At 42.1% G+C, this 19,055-nt stretch overlaps 1 protein-coding gene and 1 long non-coding RNA gene across 4 annotated transcripts in view; one reads left to right on the top strand and one right to left on the bottom strand.

The window, feature by feature from the left end:
- Window positions 1–19,055, bottom strand: part of LOC134798273 (uncharacterized) — a 683,132-nt gene that overhangs the window by 321,446 nt on the left and 342,631 nt on the right. The window lies entirely within an intron of this gene.
- The window catches only part of LOC134798249 (adenylate cyclase type 10-like), a 57,264-nt gene that overhangs the window by 32,504 nt on the left and 5,705 nt on the right, over window positions 1–19,055 (top strand). For all 3 annotated transcript variants that reach the window (XM_063770631.1, XM_063770633.1, XM_063770632.1), the window contains 7 exons: window positions 9,460–9,600; window positions 10,086–10,195; window positions 11,117–11,298; window positions 17,011–17,167; window positions 17,498–17,632; window positions 18,071–18,192; window positions 18,646–18,845. In XM_063770631.1, the coding sequence (XP_063626701.1) occupies window positions 9,460–9,600; window positions 10,086–10,195; window positions 11,117–11,298; window positions 17,011–17,167; window positions 17,498–17,632; window positions 18,071–18,192; window positions 18,646–18,845 (1,047 nt within the window). The remainder of the gene's footprint in view (window positions 1–9,459; window positions 9,601–10,085; window positions 10,196–11,116; window positions 11,299–17,010; window positions 17,168–17,497; window positions 17,633–18,070; window positions 18,193–18,645; window positions 18,846–19,055) is intronic.

Consider the following 19,055-nt stretch of genomic DNA (forward strand, 5'->3'; position numbering starts at 1 on the left):
TCATATTTGAAAAAAATGGTGTGTGTACTGTAAGAGTAAAAACACCAGGCACCACTTTAAACAATATTTTATTAGGGAATCACAAATATGAGAGTACAGGTCTGAAAATAATATGCGACAACGCTCTCGCGCAGAACCAATCTAAGATGGACGACCACCTCTAGTGATGTGACATTGTCGGTTATCGTAGTGATGTCAAACACCGATGGATGACGATCTCGCCGTTTAGCTCGGCCATCTTCTGACCCGACCTACGTCCCGTCAGGTCACCGTTATCAAGGCCGCCACTGAAGACTGCCGCAGCCAACGCAGTCGCAGCAAGCTGGGCCTTCACCAGGTGGCGGTAACCTCCACCAGTTCGTTACTAGTTGACTCTTCCGTTGAGTTGGGTCCTCAACTGGTGGGAGGCTAACGTGGGACACGTCTCATGCATGTGCATAGGTGCCCTCCGATACAGCACATGTAAACAGTACAAACTCTTATTCACGAAACTCTGTAACATACATGTGAAAAGCCTCAGTTCCTTAATACAACAAGGCATTATAATTCACCCTTAGAACTAGAGCCATCGACAGGCTTTGGCATTAGTATACCACCAATGTTGTACAAAATGACCATGATAAGGTTTCGACGATATATTGGCACAGTTAGACCCCTTGATCACAGGTCCGGCTTAATAGCCATAAAATTATACTGTAATAACCATGACAGTCAAAAGGTCTACTTCTGTAAATTACATGAGAAAGATGCAGTTATGATCGGGCAGAACTCATGAGCGCTCTTTAGAAACTTGTTAATAAATTACATATTCACCCTTAATGGCGACGTAATCAAGCAGGTACTTCATGTCACCACTTTCTAGCATCGTGACTAATGGCAGATAACCACAGATTTGATTATTGGACAAAAAGAAAACATTACCGTGTTAAAGTACCACATGCAGGCTAGAATACCACTGCCCTTGTAGGGGCAACGACCGTAGAAAGCCCTTCACGATAAGGCTGTCACGGAGCCCATTGCACGCACTCGTTCTACTGGGCATTTTGAACAAGCACTACCTCAACCTCTACTGGATCCGGAACTGCGCCAGCGATCTCTAGAAGGTATTAGTGCAAGCAACCCTTTCAAGGTAACCTTGAGATCATCAGTCTTAAGGTCATTAAATTATCCTTTTGTAAACAAAGTCTCAAGCCAACCTCTCAAGGTCAACAACAAATAGTACGATATAGATAAACAGTTATCGGTAGTAGAAATAATGGTCCGCTTAAGGATAATCTCATAACACATACAATGGACCGCCTCTTAAGGTAGTATTATATCACATACAGCGGTCCGCCCCTTAAGGCCTGCACTGCAGATACCAGGAACAAACTAGCCTCTTAAGGATAGTATTATATCACATACAGCGGTCCGCCCCTTAAGGCCTGCACTGCAGATACCAGGAACAAACTAGCCTCTGAAGGATAGTATTATATCACATACAGCGGTCCGCCCCTTAAGGCCTGCACTGCAGATACCAGGAACAAACTAGCCTCTGAAGGATAGTATTATATCACATACAGCGGTCCGCCCCTTAAGGCCTGCACTGCAGATACCAGGAACAAACTAGCCTCTGAAGGATAGTATTATATCACATACAGCGGTCCGCCCCTGAAGGCCTGTACTGCAGATACCAGGAACAAACTAGCCTCTGCAGGATAGTATTATATCACATACAGCGGTCCGCCCCTTAAGGCCTGCACTGCAGATACCAGGAACAAACTAGCCTCTGAAGGATAGTATTATATCACATACAGCGGTCCGCCCCTGAAGGCCTGCACTGCAGATACCAGGAACAAACTAGCCTCTGAAGGATAGTATTATATCACATACAGCGGTCCGCCCCTTAAGGCCTGCACTGCAGATACCAGGAACAAACTAGCCTCTTAAGGATAGTATTATATCACATACAGCGGTCCGCCCCTTAAGGCCTGCACTGCAGATACCAGGAACAAACTAGCCTCTTAAGGATAGTATTATATCACATACAGCGGTCCGCCCCTTAAGGCCTGCACTGCAGATACCAGGAACAAACTAGCCTCTTAAGGATAGTGACAAGCAACGGACCGCTCCTTTAAGCCTTTGTTGCGATTACCGGCGCCAGGAACTAGCCTCTTAAGGATAGCATCCCTTGCCAAGACAAAAGTAATAGCACTTCTTAAAGAGCACACAATAATTAAAGCTCTATAGCAGACATTGAAGCAACCGGTAGAATTATGAACCAGCCTTTAGAGTAAAATGGCTAACAGTGGGGTGGCATAAATAACATATCGCAAGCATTACCATGGTTACTACAATATTTGATCAAGCACAATGTGTTTATTTTCTAGGTTTAGTCGGCAAACCCGTTAACAAAACACATTAGTATGACAACAGTAACCCAGTTCTAAATCTGGAATAAAACAAAATCATAACTCGGTTCCTAATCCGAGAGTAAGTAATATAAATAAAATCAAAACTCAGTTCTCAATCCGAGTTTTTAATAAAAGTATAATTCAGTCTTAGTCTGAAAATATTGTCAGTTCTTAATCTGTAAACGGTACCTGAAAATATAGCATTTGCCTTCATTAGTCGGCAAACCCGTTAACAAAACACATTAGTATGACAACAGTAACCCAGTTCTAAATCTGCAATAAAACAAAATCATAACTCGGTTCCCAATCCGAGAGTAAGTAATATAAATAAAATCAAGACTCAGTTCTCAATCCGAGTTTTTAATAAAAGTATAATTCAGTCTTAGTCTGAAAATATTGTCAGTTCTTAATCTGTAAACGGTACCTGAAAATATAGCATTTGCCTTTATTAGTCGGCAAACCCGTTAACAAAACACATTAGTATGACAACAGTAACCCAGTTCTAAATCTGCAATAAAACAAAATCATAACTCGGTTCCCAATCCGAGAGTAAGTAATATAAATAAAATCAAGACTCAGTTCTCAATCCGAGTTTTTAATAAAAGTATAACTCAGTCTTAGTCTGAAAATATAGTCAGTTTTTAATCTGAAAACGGTACCTGAAAATATAGCATTTGCCTTCATTAGTCGGCAAACCCGTTAACAAAACACATTAGTATGACAACAGTAACCCAGTTCTAAATCTGCAATAAAACAAAATCATAACTCGGTTCCCAATCCGAGAGTAAGTAATATAAATAAAATCAAGACTCAGTTCTCAATCCGAGTTTTTAATAAAAGTATAACTCAGTCTTAGTCTGAAAATATAGTCAGTTCTTAATCTGAAAACAGTATCTGAAATAACAGCATTTGCCTTTAGCATTGAAAACATAAAATAATAAGCAGTTGCTACTATGCAACCAATTGTAAAATGATCATGTGCAACTTGGCGTGCCTCTTCCGTGCCCATAAATAAAGGCCACACTCTTACTATACCACGATTGAACTACAGTAGACCCTGAACAGAAGTTCATGTTATCGAGGTTCCTCTGTTACCCAGGTTCGCCTTACCGAGGTTTCACAAATTGTATTTTCCAACCATCATGAAAGTGTATATTGATAATGATCAATCAGCCGAATCAATGGCACATATGCTTAAACCATAAAGTTTCCAATCCCAAGACACACATGGTTAATTTTCTTCAGCTGTACATGTGCATTTTATGTGTAGGTAACTCATCACATCATTCTCCATGTTAGCTTGTACCTGCACAAAACTAAATAATTTTGTTAAATGCCATGCAAGCACACATTTTAAGGTAAATGAGTTCATAACATAATAAACCACAATTTATGCAGTTTGCAAAACAATGAAATAGATACTTAGTGAACCCACAAAATTTGTGAAACATTATTATTTTTTATTTTTTTTTACTTCTGATTTATGAAACCCAGAAGCAATAAAAGTGTACTGTTTTATAATGCAAACAGTACCATAACACACTACAAGTTCAGACGAAAACCATTAATAACTTCAAACAGTAGCTCATGATGACATGATATCCATTGGTCAATGTTCAGTAGCAGTGAATGGGTTAAAATAGTTACTTAGAAAGCTTTAACCAAGCTATTTACCTTCGTTTAATATTCATCCATTTATCATTTAACTGACCGGTACGTTTAGAGTCCAGCAGCAATTGTATGTAAAAGACATGTATATCATGTAGACCGTCAAAGTCTATATTGACTCCTGAAAGAATTCACCTTGCTTACCATTAGCAGCAACCTGCTTTACCAATCAGCGCAATTAATATCTAATACAATATGTCCATCTTTTTGACAAGATTTAAACATTGGAATCTCCTGTAATCATAATTCATCAGTGCAAGTATATGATTACAACTTATGGTCATAACTTCACCAGCAATCAAGTTTTGTTATAAGGAAATGCATCTGAAAAATACTGCTAGAACACAAATGATAATCATTGTCAATAACTCAAACACTTGACAATGTCATAGCAATAACATTTTCTTTATTTGGTAAGTCTGTTTAAATATATGTCTTTGGTTCATTTTATAACATGACATTTTGTGAAAAATATTTGCAATGCCAACTTAAACCAACATCCCAGTGAACAAAACAACAATCACAACATACTATAAGTTGTATGCAACGGTTGGAGAAACATTTTATTCATAATTAATAAAATAATATGTACAAACACTGAAATTATCCTTGTTACTTTCCTTGCCATTTTTACTGAGATACTGCCTTTTACTATATCAGTATGTCTCCAACTTAATATGAATTGCAAGGATGTATGAGGTTATAATGTGATATGGACTGTCTTTTAAAATATGTATTCAGCCCGAGGAGCCTCCGGACACATGGAGCGACTAAATTTGTCACAGACAATATTAATTATTTGCAGCTGAAATAGATGTCAATAATTCCTTTTGCTTATTCACAATGTGCATTTTACCAACCCACAGTCAATGTAACACATACTAATAACTGTTAGTATACATGTAAAACATGAACAATAATTTTATTTCTAAATAAATACCTCTTTTTCCATGACATCAGAGATTAGTCAACATATTTTCTGCATATAATGAATTACTTGAACATAATATACCTGGCATTCATAACCAACTAACTTTAAAGTATTATCCATGTCGATTTGGGTTCATTATAGAGGTCTGAGCTGATAGCCACTCTAATGCCTTCAACGGTATGGTAATTCACTTCACACAAGAATCATTGCTGTCAAATTTCTGGAAATTACACAACCCAAAAACATACTAACAAAGCATTATTTCAGTTGCAATAAGGATGTTTATACATGCTTAACACACACACATATATGAAACAACAATTCATTTCTCCTTATTGATTTGTGTTTTTGAAAACTTGCAATCTATTTTAATTTGACTGTAAAGGGAAAGTATTAAGTAGCACTCATTGTTAATTGTGAAAGCATAATACCACCATACACATAGTATCAATCAAGGCTAAATTTATATTACCAAACTTGTTTTGTATGACTTTTACTTGAATGTAATTCTCAATGTAACACAGCCATTAGAAAATGATCATAGCATTGTGTTAATATGTCATGTGTATATAATCACATTGTTATGTATCTGAAAGCACATGAATCACAAAAGTAACACAACATATAAGAGAGGCAGTGAATATTTACCACTATGGCCCTGGAGTATTCTTAGGTGTTGGATCAACAACTTCTTACCTGAGTTAACTTTCTTACTTTGTAATCCCAAGGATTTATTTTATTCATACCAACATCACACCATACTGTCATCCTATGTCTTGTGATCCTCTGCTGTGAATATTGTAATATTCATCATCATCATGGAATCAGTTTTATTACACGGCTACACGGTCAATATGTATTTTTTTTAGACAGTCATGATCATTGACTGCAACATAAACACATACACTGCAACATAAACTGCAATAGATATCTGAAAGCAAACACAAGACAAGGCAAAGGTAGCCGGTAGCAGGCCGGTAGTAGTTTAGTAGTTTAGTTTAGTTAGGTTAGTTTGTAAGTTATCCTTGACTTTGCATACTTATTTAAGTCCCTAACTGATGAGAGTGATGAGTGGTGTTGATGCGTTCACTCATTACAATCAGATTAATTATTTTATATAACGATAACGTGCACAACAATGAAACAAGGAATGACTACGCGCGGTTAATTTCGTAATGCCAATTTCCGACAAATTATATCGTAGTAGGCGAGGAATCACTATCTCACTTCTGAAGCTGTAAGAGTAAAAACACCAGGCACCACTTTAAACAATATTTTATTAGGGAATCACAAATATGAGAGTACAGGTCTGAAAATAATATGCGACAACGCTCTCGCGCAGAACCAATCTAAGCAGTGTTGCCAGGGCTCTGGAGTCATAAGTTACGTTTCGTTTCCCTAAAAGTCACCTTTTTGCTGCTCAAGTCACATTTTTATATTATTGTATTGTATGGGTAGGTAAATCGATTTTGTTAGAAGAAATTCAGAAAATAATATATTTCACAAAAAATCTACTAACCTTATATGATTTTTCCTCAAAAGGAAAAAACGGAACCCTTATAGGATCACTCGTGCGTCTGTTTGTCTGTCTGTCCGTCCGTCTGTCACAGCCTATTTTCACGGAAACTACTGGACTAATTAAGCTGAAATTTGGTACACATATGTAAATTAGTGACCCAAAGACGGACATGTAAGTCATGTAACGTAAACAAATGAATTTTAAGCATGGGGGCTACTTTTGGGGATCAATGAGAAAGTTAAAAAATTAAGATTGTCAATAACCCAAGCAAATTAGAAAAATCTGCGGAAATAATTCGTGTAGTTTTGAAAATTGGTACAGGTATACCTTGTGGTGTCCAGATAAACATACTAAAAGTCCTCGAGGGTAGGGGGTGTGCTGAGGGTGCAGGGAGGGTTAAAGGTACCTATTTCATATTTTTGCTCATATCTCGAATATATGTACAAATAGCATTATAATTACTTCGGACAAAAGTTTTATCATACAATTTCCTACAAATTTGGTTATGTTTATTTTTACTCTACGATCAATACTTTAGGAGCTTCAGGCTGTTAAAGTTAAATTAGAGATAAAAAATAAACGATTTAAGAAAACATCGTTTTTTTCGTAAATGTTCATCATAAATAAAAAATTTAGTTTGGAGTAAGCAAGCTAAGTGACCTGCTGATAAAATATAAAAAAAAACCGGCCAAGAGCATGTCGGGCCATGCTCAGTGTAGGGTTCCGTAGTTACCCGTCTGTCAAAATGGACTATTCGCAAAAACTCAAAAACAGCTATACCGATTAGGTTCGCTATATTTTTCCTTGAAAGTCTTTACTAAGTATTGTTTTTATGATTTTTTTTCATATTTTTTGGACCCATGGTTCAAAAGATAGGGGAACTGAAGGGGAAAACACAACTTATTTTCTTTCAAATCGATTATTTCCGAAAATATTAAGTTGATCAAAAAATGGTTCTTGAAGACCAGTATTCGTTTTAAAAGACCTATCTAACGACATCCCACACTATAGGGTGGAAGCGAAAAAAAATTCATCCCCACTTTAATGTAGGGCAGCCACCATAAAAAAAATATTTTTTTCTAGTTTCTATTATTAAATTTGGCATGAATATATAAATTTGTTACACTGACAAAGTCGTAAAATATAAACTAGAAAAAATATTTTTTTAGGGTGACTCCCCTAGGGGCTATTCATAAATAACGTCATTAAAAATTAGGGGGGGGGGGGGTCTGGACATCGGATGATGGTAGCATGACGTAGGAGGAAACGGGGTCATTCGAAGCATGTTTTTTGGATGAATTTAGGGGGGGGGGGTCACAAATCGTCAAAAATCGATGACGTAATTTATGGACAGCCCCCTACATTAAGTGGGGATGTATTTTTTTTTCGCTTTAACCCTATAGTGTGGGGTGTCTTGGATAGGTCTTTTAAAATGAATAAGGGTCTCTAAGGACCATTTTTGACCAACTTAATATTTTCGGAAATAATCGATCTGAAAGAAAAAAGTTGTGTTTTCCACTTTAGTTCCCCTAGCATTTTAACCATGGGTCCAAAAAATATTTAAAAAATCGTGATAGTAAAACTTAGTAAAGACTTTCAAGGAAAAATATAGCGAACCTAATCTGTTTAGCAGTTTTTGAGTTTTTGCAAATAGTCTATTTTGACGGACGGGTAACTACGGAACCCTACACTGACCATTGCCCGACATGCTCTTGGCCGGTTTTTTTTTATATTATATCAGCAGGTCGCTTAGCTTGCTTATCCTAAACTTTTTTTCTTTTCTGATGAACAATTACGAAAAAACGACGTTTTCTTAAACCGTCTATTTTTTATCTCTTATTTAACTTTAACAGCCTGTAGCTCCTTAAGTATTTATCGCAGAGTAAAAATGAACATAACCAAATTTGTAGAAAATCTTGTGATAAAACTTTTGTCCGAAGTAATTATAATGCTATTCGTACAGATATTCGAGATATGAGGCTAAAATAAATGAATCATACACTAAAAAAAACTACTACTATCAAACTAAATGACACCGTCATGTCAAGGTAACAAGTCTCATCTTGCCACGACTATTATAATAAACATGATGGTGGATGTAACGTCAAGGTGTCAGTGCAAGTGTCAACTTGGGTGCGTTCACCGCGTTCCTAAATAAAACAAATTGCAGAACTAAACTTGTCCAAAATTCGTCTAGCTTAAAAAGTCACAAAAATTGCCTCAAGATCGTAAGTCACGCACATGTCACACGAGAAGGCGAAAAGTCACGAAAAATGTGACTTTTGTGACCATCTGGCAACACTGAATCTAAGATGGACGACCACCTCTAGTGATGTGACATTGTCGGTTATCGTAGTGATGTCAAACACCGATGGATGACGATCTCGCCGTTTAGTACCAAGAGTCGAACATGTTATACAGAATGATTAAATTGTTTTTTTTTATTTTTTTACAAGAATTTAAACGGTTAGGGGGGTCATATTTTTTTAATATATAGCTTTTGGTCTCATTAGTTATTGTACAAAATTTGAAATACGTCACTTTTATAGTTTAGGAAAAAATAAATAAAACAGTTTTGGGGTTAATCGGGTGTTTTTCACCCCCAGGGGGTAACAGAGTGATGAAACTTTATGCAGGGTATTACCTCTTCAAAAGGTATATTTTGATTATAGTTTCGACCCAAAAACGCTGGGGGCAATTTTTCAAAGGCTATCCTGCTATACCAGCTATACCCTTCGGTATGGAGATAGTTTGAGTCCCGAGGAAGGACAGGGTAGTTTTTATCACAGAAATCACCCTTTAAGGGGGTGAAAAGGGGGGTGGACGTTTGTATGGGGAATAGATAAAAAGCAGATTGGATAAAAAATAAGCTGCCCAAATTACTAACTCCACGCAGACGATCGAAGTCGCGGGCAAAAGCTAGTTATAAATAAAAACATTATTTACAGGCCAAGGAAGTGAAATTGGCGTTCTACCGAAATCTGATACTCACGTGCGGTCATTCTCCTCACTGGACGTAGCCAATTGTGAATGTCTTTCAATAGCTTTGGCAGCTTATGTTCAGCTTATTGTTCATTGTCGTGGAGCAGGTGAATTTGTATTTTATTATACGTGTTTTCATCAAAAGAAAGTATTGTTGAACGTAATACATATGGTATAAAAACTTCTATTTATCTTTGATTCCAAATTCCAAATTATTTATTTGTTAAACATAGGTAAGATCCAGAAGCAGACCCAAAACAGCCTGTTTAATGAAATAATCTAACTTGCAATCGAAGTGGAAGTCTCTTGAATAAGAAGACTTGATTGTATAGGAAGAGTAACGCTTGTATTCAAAGTTAAACGTAAGCTTTTATGACACAGAACACAGAAGGCTTTCCTTCCTTCGAGATAGTCAGACAACCTTCGGAGATATGTTAGAAAGAAAGTCACGGAAGGTCTAATAAATATTAAAGAATAACAATCTAGACAAGGTTAGGGCGGTGTCGTTGTTTTCAACTATTTAAGTCTTTCTGTAGACATTCCCCATAAGCGCAGTAGAGTGAATTTTATGTTATGATTATGATGATTACAGGCGAGCACGAAAAATTATTTGAAGCTTACTTAGAATATGCGGATTTGTGTGTAAATTCGAACACACCACAAGCACTCTGCTTGCTGAATGAAGCGGAAACCGTTATTATGGTAAGCTTTTAAAGCTTTGTTGCCAAAGGTTCAGGCTAAACTCGTATAGGCGACAGGAGATTAACATGTAACGTTATACAATTAAACCTATTTAGATTAATGTAATGGCAATGGCAGATAAAGACTGTTAATAACAGAACAACACGGCGTGGTCTTGACACAAGCTATTAAGCAGTGCGTAGACATTTCGTAATAACTCCACTTGTATACAGGGTGGCTAAAAAATAACTGCATTCCCATTGCCAGGGAGGTTTTAGTATTATACTGAGCAACTTTTACAATGGGACCAACTCCGAAATCGTGAAAAAAATATTTGGCAGTGTAATACATTTTGGCTGGTCCATTTTCTATGGGAGGGTAAATTTTTTTTCGCGATTTCGGCGTTGGACCCATAGTGAAAGTGGCTCAGTATAATCCCAAAACCTCCCTGGCAACGGGAATGCAGTTATTTTTTAGCCACCGTGTATATCTGGTGGACTAGTAAACACGACAATCGTACATCGACAAACGCAAAAAGATTAGAAAAATGCATCGGGATGACAGATGCTAGGAAAATTTACGTGATTATTTCCATATATTATTTAAGTTTCGATTGTCGTTGACTATCAACGATTATCATATTGACTAGCCGTCGCCATGTCGTCATGTGGGTTCCCTTCAGGCGCCGCGGCCCCATGCACAGGCCTGTAAGTGCGCTGTCGCCCAGCCGTAGGTAAGATATCCGAGGTGTGGAGCCGTTTCTGTTACCTATGGTTGATGCCTTGTGGAAGTTGTGGGCGGCGAACCGAGGAGTTTTGGCGACGGTTACTGCCCCAACCTTAATTCTAATTGAGACTCATTGAACCTTGTGAATCTTGTGTTAGGCCTCCTGACCTGACTACATATGTTCACTCAGTTAATTCAGCAATATGTTTGTTGCAGAGTGACGAATACTGGTCCCACTGTCGATTAAATTGCAAAATTAGCTGGTTCAAGGACTTCTGCTTGGGACGTATTGTATCGCTCCGAGGCGGTTGCATGCTCGCGTCTGGAGAGCTTATCGAAGCTAGGAAACACCTACATCGCGCGTTGGAATTGTTTCGCGATCCGTTCCCTACAACTAAGTAAGCTGTTTTTTTGTTTTAACTGGCCAATGAGGTCTGATGCTTTTTCATAAACTTCAAATTCAGTTATTTTGGCGGTCAACCCACGTTTACTCATATAGGTATGAAGTAAATAAGTTTTTGCATTCACCACGTTTCATAAGGCGACGAATCTACTACATCATGCGGTGTAATGTAAGTAATAGTTTATTGTACCTACCTATGGCCTATTCCTATGTCCCTACGTTAATAATGACAGACCCTCACTTTGTTTTGTTTAAGTTGGTGCAAAGTTAGCTTAGACGGATTCTAACGATATTTATTATGTGTTCCGTATCCACATCGGAGATCTTCATTGAGAGATTAACACGATCGTTGACCGGTCGATGCCGCTAGCGTCTATGTAGTCGCTCCGCCCCACGCCGTGAGGTAGTTCCGCTTATCCCCCCTGCCAACCATTGCTCGCTTCCCGCTACTCGCCACCGCCATGCCATTGTTTCGTCGACCGTCTGACCGATGGTCCGCAAATATTTTTTGCGTATATTTTGCAGCATGGTGCTTTAACATTTCCGATCCAAAGCTCGGTCGATTAAATAGTGAGATATAGCAGATATCGCTACTATTAGTCTTTTGGCGGTCTCGCGATCGAAGTCATCGAACGGTGCTTTTCGATTCTACCCACTTTTTTCTTGCTAAATTAATTTTCACATTCCATGCTGCTAAAATCGTTACCGTTAACTCGCATTTTCGAGATCGAAGTAGGAAGTGCGTCAGTAGTTTTCGTTAACAAGTGGTAACGCAAGTCGCTCCGCATCGGAGAGGGAACGTGCGGTCGTCGTGCCTGCGGCGGCGGGGGCGGCGCCCGGGGTGGCGCGGAGGTGGACAGCCTGCGCGCGCCGCTTTCGGGTGCCGCGCTTCGCTGATAAGGAGGTTTGGATTGTCTCGAACCATCCGGTGAGCCAGTTTAATGATATTCTAGTTTTATTGGCGTTCAGAAGTTACTTCGATCGTATTAACCTGGGAGTACCTCGTGTTGTTAGTTGTGGTGCGACAGGGGCTCCCCTGTCCCGCCCGGCGCCCGCCCGGGCCCCGGCCCCCGCGCGCCGGCGCCGTCGACTTTCTTCTGCTGTCGTCCAAGGTGACTCCGAGACGCCGCGACGCTGCGGGCCGGAGCCCGAGGTGTCGCGGTGCGGGGTCCACGGGACGCCCGCTCCTGTTGCTGCAGTCGCGGTGCGGACGCTTCCAGTCCGCGAGAGCAGTCGCGGTGCGGACGCTTCCAGTCCGCGCCCGCTCCTCAGTCCGCGCCCGCTCCTGTTGCTGCAGTCGCGGTGCGGACGCTTCCAGTCCGCGCCCGCTCCTCAGTCCGCGCCCGCTGCTGTTGCTGCAGTCGCGGTGCGGACGCTTCCAGTCCGAGAGACGTCACACACCCGCTCCTGTGGCTGCGGGCGCTTCCAGTCCGCGGGACTCCGAGAGGCACACGCCCGCTCCTGTTGCTGCGGTCGCGGCGCGGGTGGATCGCGGACCTCTCGATCCCGTCCTGGCGCCAAGGTGAAGGCGGACCGCTTCTGCGTCCCGACTGCTCGAGTGGAAGGAAGGTAAGTTACGTGGAAGCAGTGGAAACGCTACGAGTACAGCGACGATCGCCGCGTTGGCTGCCGTCCGTCATGACGTCGCTGGTGACCTACGCGCAGGGCAGCAGTGTCGCCGTGATGATGAGTGCAACTACGAGCCAGCCATCGGCCCGGCGCCTGTCGAGCTGGCCGCCACGAAGGCGTCTCTCGCCTCACGCACCTGAGCCTGGCTACGGTGGCCGACGCACCAGTGCCTCCCGAGCTGGCCGCCACGATGGCGCCTCTCGCATCACGCACCGACGCCTCCCAAGCCGGCGGCGGCGGCCGCCACAACGGCGCCGCCCGCCACGATGGCACCACCGCCTCACACCAGTGCCTTCCGAGCCAGGCGGCGGCCGCCTCACGCACCGGTGCCTCCCGAGCTGACCGCCACGATGGCGCGTCTCGCCTCACGCACCGGCGCCTCCCGAGCCGGCGGCGGGGGCCGCCACGATGGAGCCGCCCGCCTTACGCGACAGCGCCTCTAGAGCGGGCCGCCACGATGGGTCCTCGCCTCACGCACCAGCGCCTCCCGAACCAGTGGCGGCCGCCATGATAGCGCCGCCCGGCCTCACGCACCGGTGCCTCCCGAGCCGGCCGCCATGATGGCGCCTCTAGCTTCACGCACCGGCGCCTCCTGAGCGGCAGCGGTTGCCATGATGGCACCGACAATCACGTCGATGCTCTCCACCGATGCTGCAACCACGACGATGTCGTCCCTTGCAATGGCGCCCATGTTCTGTTCGCAAGAATACCACCGCGAACTTACCTGCCGCCGATGCTGGCCACCAAGCTGCGCTGGGCGCCACAGTATCAGTTTTGTCCTGTCCACATGGTCCCATTGAGGTACGCAGGCGCCTATAGCTATGGTGCCACAGCACGAACAGACGGCTAAGCTCTTGTTTTCGGTTAAGGAATCCTCCGGTGACGGCAGAAAAGGTCGTAAGGAGCTTCGTCCTAGCGTGGCTCGACTGCCCGGAGTTGAAAGCGGTAAGATATGTCGATACTCAGAGGAAAATACGTCGCGTTCCCGGGCTTCATAAAGGTGCTGATCGACGAGGAGCCGTGCCACTTCGAGGTTCCTACGACTTCTCGAGGCCATGGAGTGATCCAACCCGAGAACAGCTAGCGACAAGGCCCTGTGCGACCGCTCAAAACCGAGGTGAAAGGCATCGAAAAGGTCTGCAGACTTCACATAATTATCTCTGCTTGCCCGCGCTCTCCAGCTTAAGTTCCGTCTTACAAAGTCTTTCTCGTGCGCCAAGCCCATAATAAACAAAATGGGATAAATAAACCCGTTGCGCCTGAACAAACTTGAGTTTCCGGTGCTAAGAGAAAGGGGCTAGGAGGACTCCAACAGTTTACATCTGTCTGTCTTCGACTTTATGGAAACAGTTTTGTTACGCAAGGGCTAAAATCGATTTTAGACTTGATTTCATTAGTTCGATTTCCTTAAAAGCATGCGACCATACCCCTATACTAGCTCGATATAGGGTGTTTATTCGGATAAAGCGAATTAGACTATCACGCTCCTAGACATAACGTGGGACACGCGGCACAACACCCCGATTGAAAGTTTTCTTTTTCGCGACATACAGGCCTGCCTTGCTGCCGAGTTTCTCGCAGAAATGAGACTCAATACCTCCTGTTCAGTCTCAAACTCACAAACTTTAGTTCATGGAGGAAGGTGACACCTTCGCAGTCCCCAGCAACACGAAGCTGCCGAAAGCCTCGCGCCACTTCCTCCCTCATCTTATGCAAGCAGTCCGTTACAATCTCCAGTATTGGTAGACAATGTACGAGGTAAGGCCCTTTCAGTGAAGAGTAACCGTTAACGGGCCACATCTGCAGCGCTGACGACAGGAGTGTAAACATACAACCGCACCACTACAGTATACATAAAACGACGGCGATGCCAGCAGATCTTCTACAGGTCGCGCTGGTTCCTTGCTACTTACCAGGTCGGTACAACCCCCGAGGGCGACGGTTTATCAAGATGTCACTGCGCGCCCGAGTGGCAGCTACGCCCAGAAGCCGCCTAGACTATCTTCGCCTGATAGGCGCCTTGTTGGCCAGCCTCCGCTTTTGAGAACCTTCGCACTGTGTCACGGTATTTCTTAACAGACTCTGAACTGCTACCACGTCGCGTCTGGCAGCTGCCGGTGACTTGGTATGGATGTCTCCACCTCCCAGCCTAGTCTGTCTACTGTGACGGCGTGATAAGGAGAGCCTTCACGCAGCTGTGGTAAGCTTGCAATTTACTGACGGTCCTAGTGAACACAGCGTCAGACCGCCCTCTCTTACGAGTCAACGACCTTAAGAATGAGGCGTAGCTCCTGTCAGATAGGACGCTCCAACACCGAGCTGGCGGGATCAGGAATGACGTCCGCTGTGATGTACCTACTGACGTGACTGGCGCATGCATGCAACATGCCAAGGGCTAACGCTACGTAGCGAACGAGACGCAACTGTCACAGTATTTAGTATTTAGTATTTATTTTATTCATAAACAATACAGGATTGTGTTTGAAAATGCATTTTACACATACACTTAAAACTAAACAAAAACAAGTAAATCAACACTTGAGACTAAACAATATCGAACACTTCATCTACAGTCTCACTAATATGGAGGAACCGGGTATTCCCGGTTCCGGTACTATGTTTGTATAGAAAACCAGTAACGGGAGCACTCCCTAGATCGTCCCCTTGTCTAGGCCGCCTGTACGCCCACAATGTAGAAATGGTCTTCATGGTGCATCAAAAATAAGATCGACTGCCAGGTACTTCTAATACCCAGTGAAGTAGCGAGCTATCTCAGACATCTATTTCTATTGTTCATGTTAGCTTTCAGAACGATACTTGTTCATAAGCCTGTAACAAGTGCTGTATGTGAACCACTATCGGACACTATGCCTTCTTCCAACGCCATTAATAGCGAGACCAGCGCCTCCCAAACCACCAGCTTGGGACGCGAGAAATCTACTTGCCCTAATTTGAATAGCCCTACAACGTTAGGTACGTTAGAAGAAGTACGATAGAAGAGCTGCCGCACTGTTAGCATCAGGCCGCAGGGTCAATGACCTTACTCTACTACACTGTAGTCCGGGCAATTACATAGTTAACTTTCACGCTATTATTTTGTGGCCGAAATTCTGCTCTAAACCAGATAACGTGTCTTACCGACTGGACTCTTAGAAGCTCCGGAATAAAGTATAGATCCAGTAAGTAGGTAGTCTGGGTACGTCAGCTTGCGAGAATTACACAAATGTTAGGCACAGCGTTTATTTCTTTCAGCCACAGTCTCATCTAAGCCGGCCTCGCCTAAGATTGCTTTGATCCACGATGTACTTAATAACTAAATTGGCTGGAAAGCTACCTAATTAGCGATATTTTGGCTTAAGTTAATTGGGAACACGACTCGCCGAGATTCTGCGGTTCGGATGAGAAATGAGAAATCTCTCAAACCAGTTTAACGTCAGATTCGAACCTGGGATTACAATTTAAATTCTCAATTTCCTGTAATGCATCATTATAACGAGTCACTGTGATTTCATGGGTTGCATTGCAATATGGCTTATATATATTTATTCTTTCTCTGAGTTCTATGACAGTACGTGTAGCCCTAACGCTTGCGCGCCCGCTGACTCGCCACCAGGAGATAATAAACAGGTCTCTTTCCATATCGGAGATCTGAGTAATGCCTTCCTAGCAGGCTACTAGGCTACTTTTATGCCCACGGTACTTCTCCTCAACAATGTCATGGCGGTGGCGAGTAGCGGGAAGCGAGCAATGGTTGGCAGGGGGGATAAGCGGAACTACCTCACGGCGTGGGGCGGAGCGACTACATAGACGCTAGCGGCATCGACCGGTCAACGATCGCGCTACTCTCTCAATGAAGATCTCAGATGTGGAAAGGAAACATAAATATCAATTTTATTGGAAGGTAAAATTTTTATATTTTAACCGAATTTATAATAGGTAACTATCGAATAAGTAGGAGGTTCTCAATTCGTCGCGTTTTTATGATCCCCGATTTCTCGACGACGACTGGGCTGAAAGGGTATTTAGGTGGTCCCATTTCTTCAGGTTCAATGTTTAATCTCTTGTCTTGTGTTTTCAGATATCAGCAAATGATCCGCAATATGCACATTACCGTGCGGCAATGGATGGCTTTTAAAGTTGCGCCGAAAGCCTTTGTCGGAACAGAGGACGGCTTGATTGGATTTTTTTACGAAGAAGTTGCAATCACATTAAACCGGCTCTATACATTATTTATAGTATGTATCTTGGCTTCTCGTAATTCTGTATATATGTACTTGTTGGTACATCATATACTCGTACATGTCAATTGCTAAAAACATTTTTATAGCAACGGAGCGGCTGCTGATGATAACGAGGCGCGAGGTGTACAATTAACCAATTTACGACCTATCAACGTTATTATTAGTATCAGCAATCTCTACTACAGTCCCCGCATTAATGTCTTCTAGAATATATTTCTAGTATTTTATAGAATTTGTAGAGTTGTAAACGTGTGACTATATTTATTAGATATTGCTCGCTTCGGTGTATTGATTATTGCAGTTGGTACCTGGTTTCATTTTTAGGGGTGCAAAGAATATTCAAATGCTGAACTAACGGCGAAATGGTCGTTTGACTACGCCCTACGGAGGAACTCGAACTTCAAACTCCTCTGCGAATGTTATGGAAACATGATTACTACTCATTTCAACAATCAGGAAGTACGATTTTGAGCAAGTTTTACACATTACCGTAAACAAGAATACTAAGATGCGTTAAGTAGTGCAAAATATTGTTACTGCAATTACAACACGTTTCGTTGGGACTCAGTCGAAACCACAAAACTTATCTGAAACGTTGTTTTTCACCTCAATATTTAACTCTTTTTACGTCAGAGTCTCAAGAGCGCTTAAGTTGTCGTAAATTAGACCCATAGCACAGATTATATAATAGCCCATAGCGCCAAGAACGCATAAAGTATCGCATAGGTACGCTATATGTCATTATAATATTCATAATGCTGTCAGGAGTGTCAGGCAAGGTTTATATTGGCTCGAGAGCCCAAAATCAACGCGTGTCAGTGAAGGTTTATTAAATGACGCAAGGCGTAAAAAAGTTTATTAGTAATAGTAATTAAATTAAAATTGTGTTGTTTCCAGTTCTCTAAATGTGTTAAGATAGTAAACATGGCCATAGAGCTTTCTCGGCGGAAGCGCGGTAGATTGGACGATGCGGAAGCGCGCGCGGTCTGCGTTCTCTACACAACCGTGTTTTTGTTTTAGTTAGTACCTTTCTATGTTTTCTCCTTTTTCTTAAAAACACAGATACTTAAAATTTAAGAATTGTATATCGAATGTTCTTTTTACGGTGTAATTAGTGCCACGAATGTAAGGCCCCGCGGGAAAAAATTACCTAATGCTTCACCTAGTGTTGCAACAGTGTTTTCTTTCACAGGTAGACTGCCCTGTTCATCAAAAGCTTGTAACTTGTAATACAAGTGGAAGTCCCTTTTTGACATCTTTTGATAGAAAGGGACTTCCACTTGTATTACAAATTACAATGTAAAATTATAACACCATCATTAGTTGGTCCTTTTTGCTTCGGGTCGGCGAACCATGTTTTCCTCTTCGATATCTCTTTGTCATCCATCTGTCATGTCATGTACCTCATCACTGACAATTATGGGTATGCCCCCCGGTGTCTGATGTAATCTAACGTAACTTTATCATTTCAGTGTGGATTACGGCAAGAAGAACGAAAGCCTAGAGTTCGGTTTGCCGGTGATGCACATGGTGTCCATGCTTCACGAGTCGAGCATGCGCGTGCGTCTCGTGGTATCAGTGTTGAGGCTACTGCTCAGTGATCTACACATTAATGAGATGGTGCTACTTATGAGGGAGAACTTGTATATGGATGGCGAGTTTGACTTGAGCTGTACGTTTACTTAAACTGTGGTTTTTCAACCAGTCATGTCACTGGTTGTAGGTTGTTTCTTATACTACATTTTCGTAGAATTGCGCTTCATAGAAAATGTTTCTCATATTATCATTTCATAAAATGATCAACTTCCACTGCACTTACATTGTAGAAGCTGTACTTGTAGATTTTTTATAGTTCAGAAAATTAATGTTTCGAAATTCATGT

The sequence above is a fragment of the Cydia splendana genome, chromosome 16 (assembly GCF_910591565.1).
Source record: "Cydia splendana chromosome 16, ilCydSple1.2, whole genome shotgun sequence".
NCBI lineage: Eukaryota > Metazoa > Arthropoda > Insecta > Lepidoptera > Tortricidae > Cydia > Cydia splendana.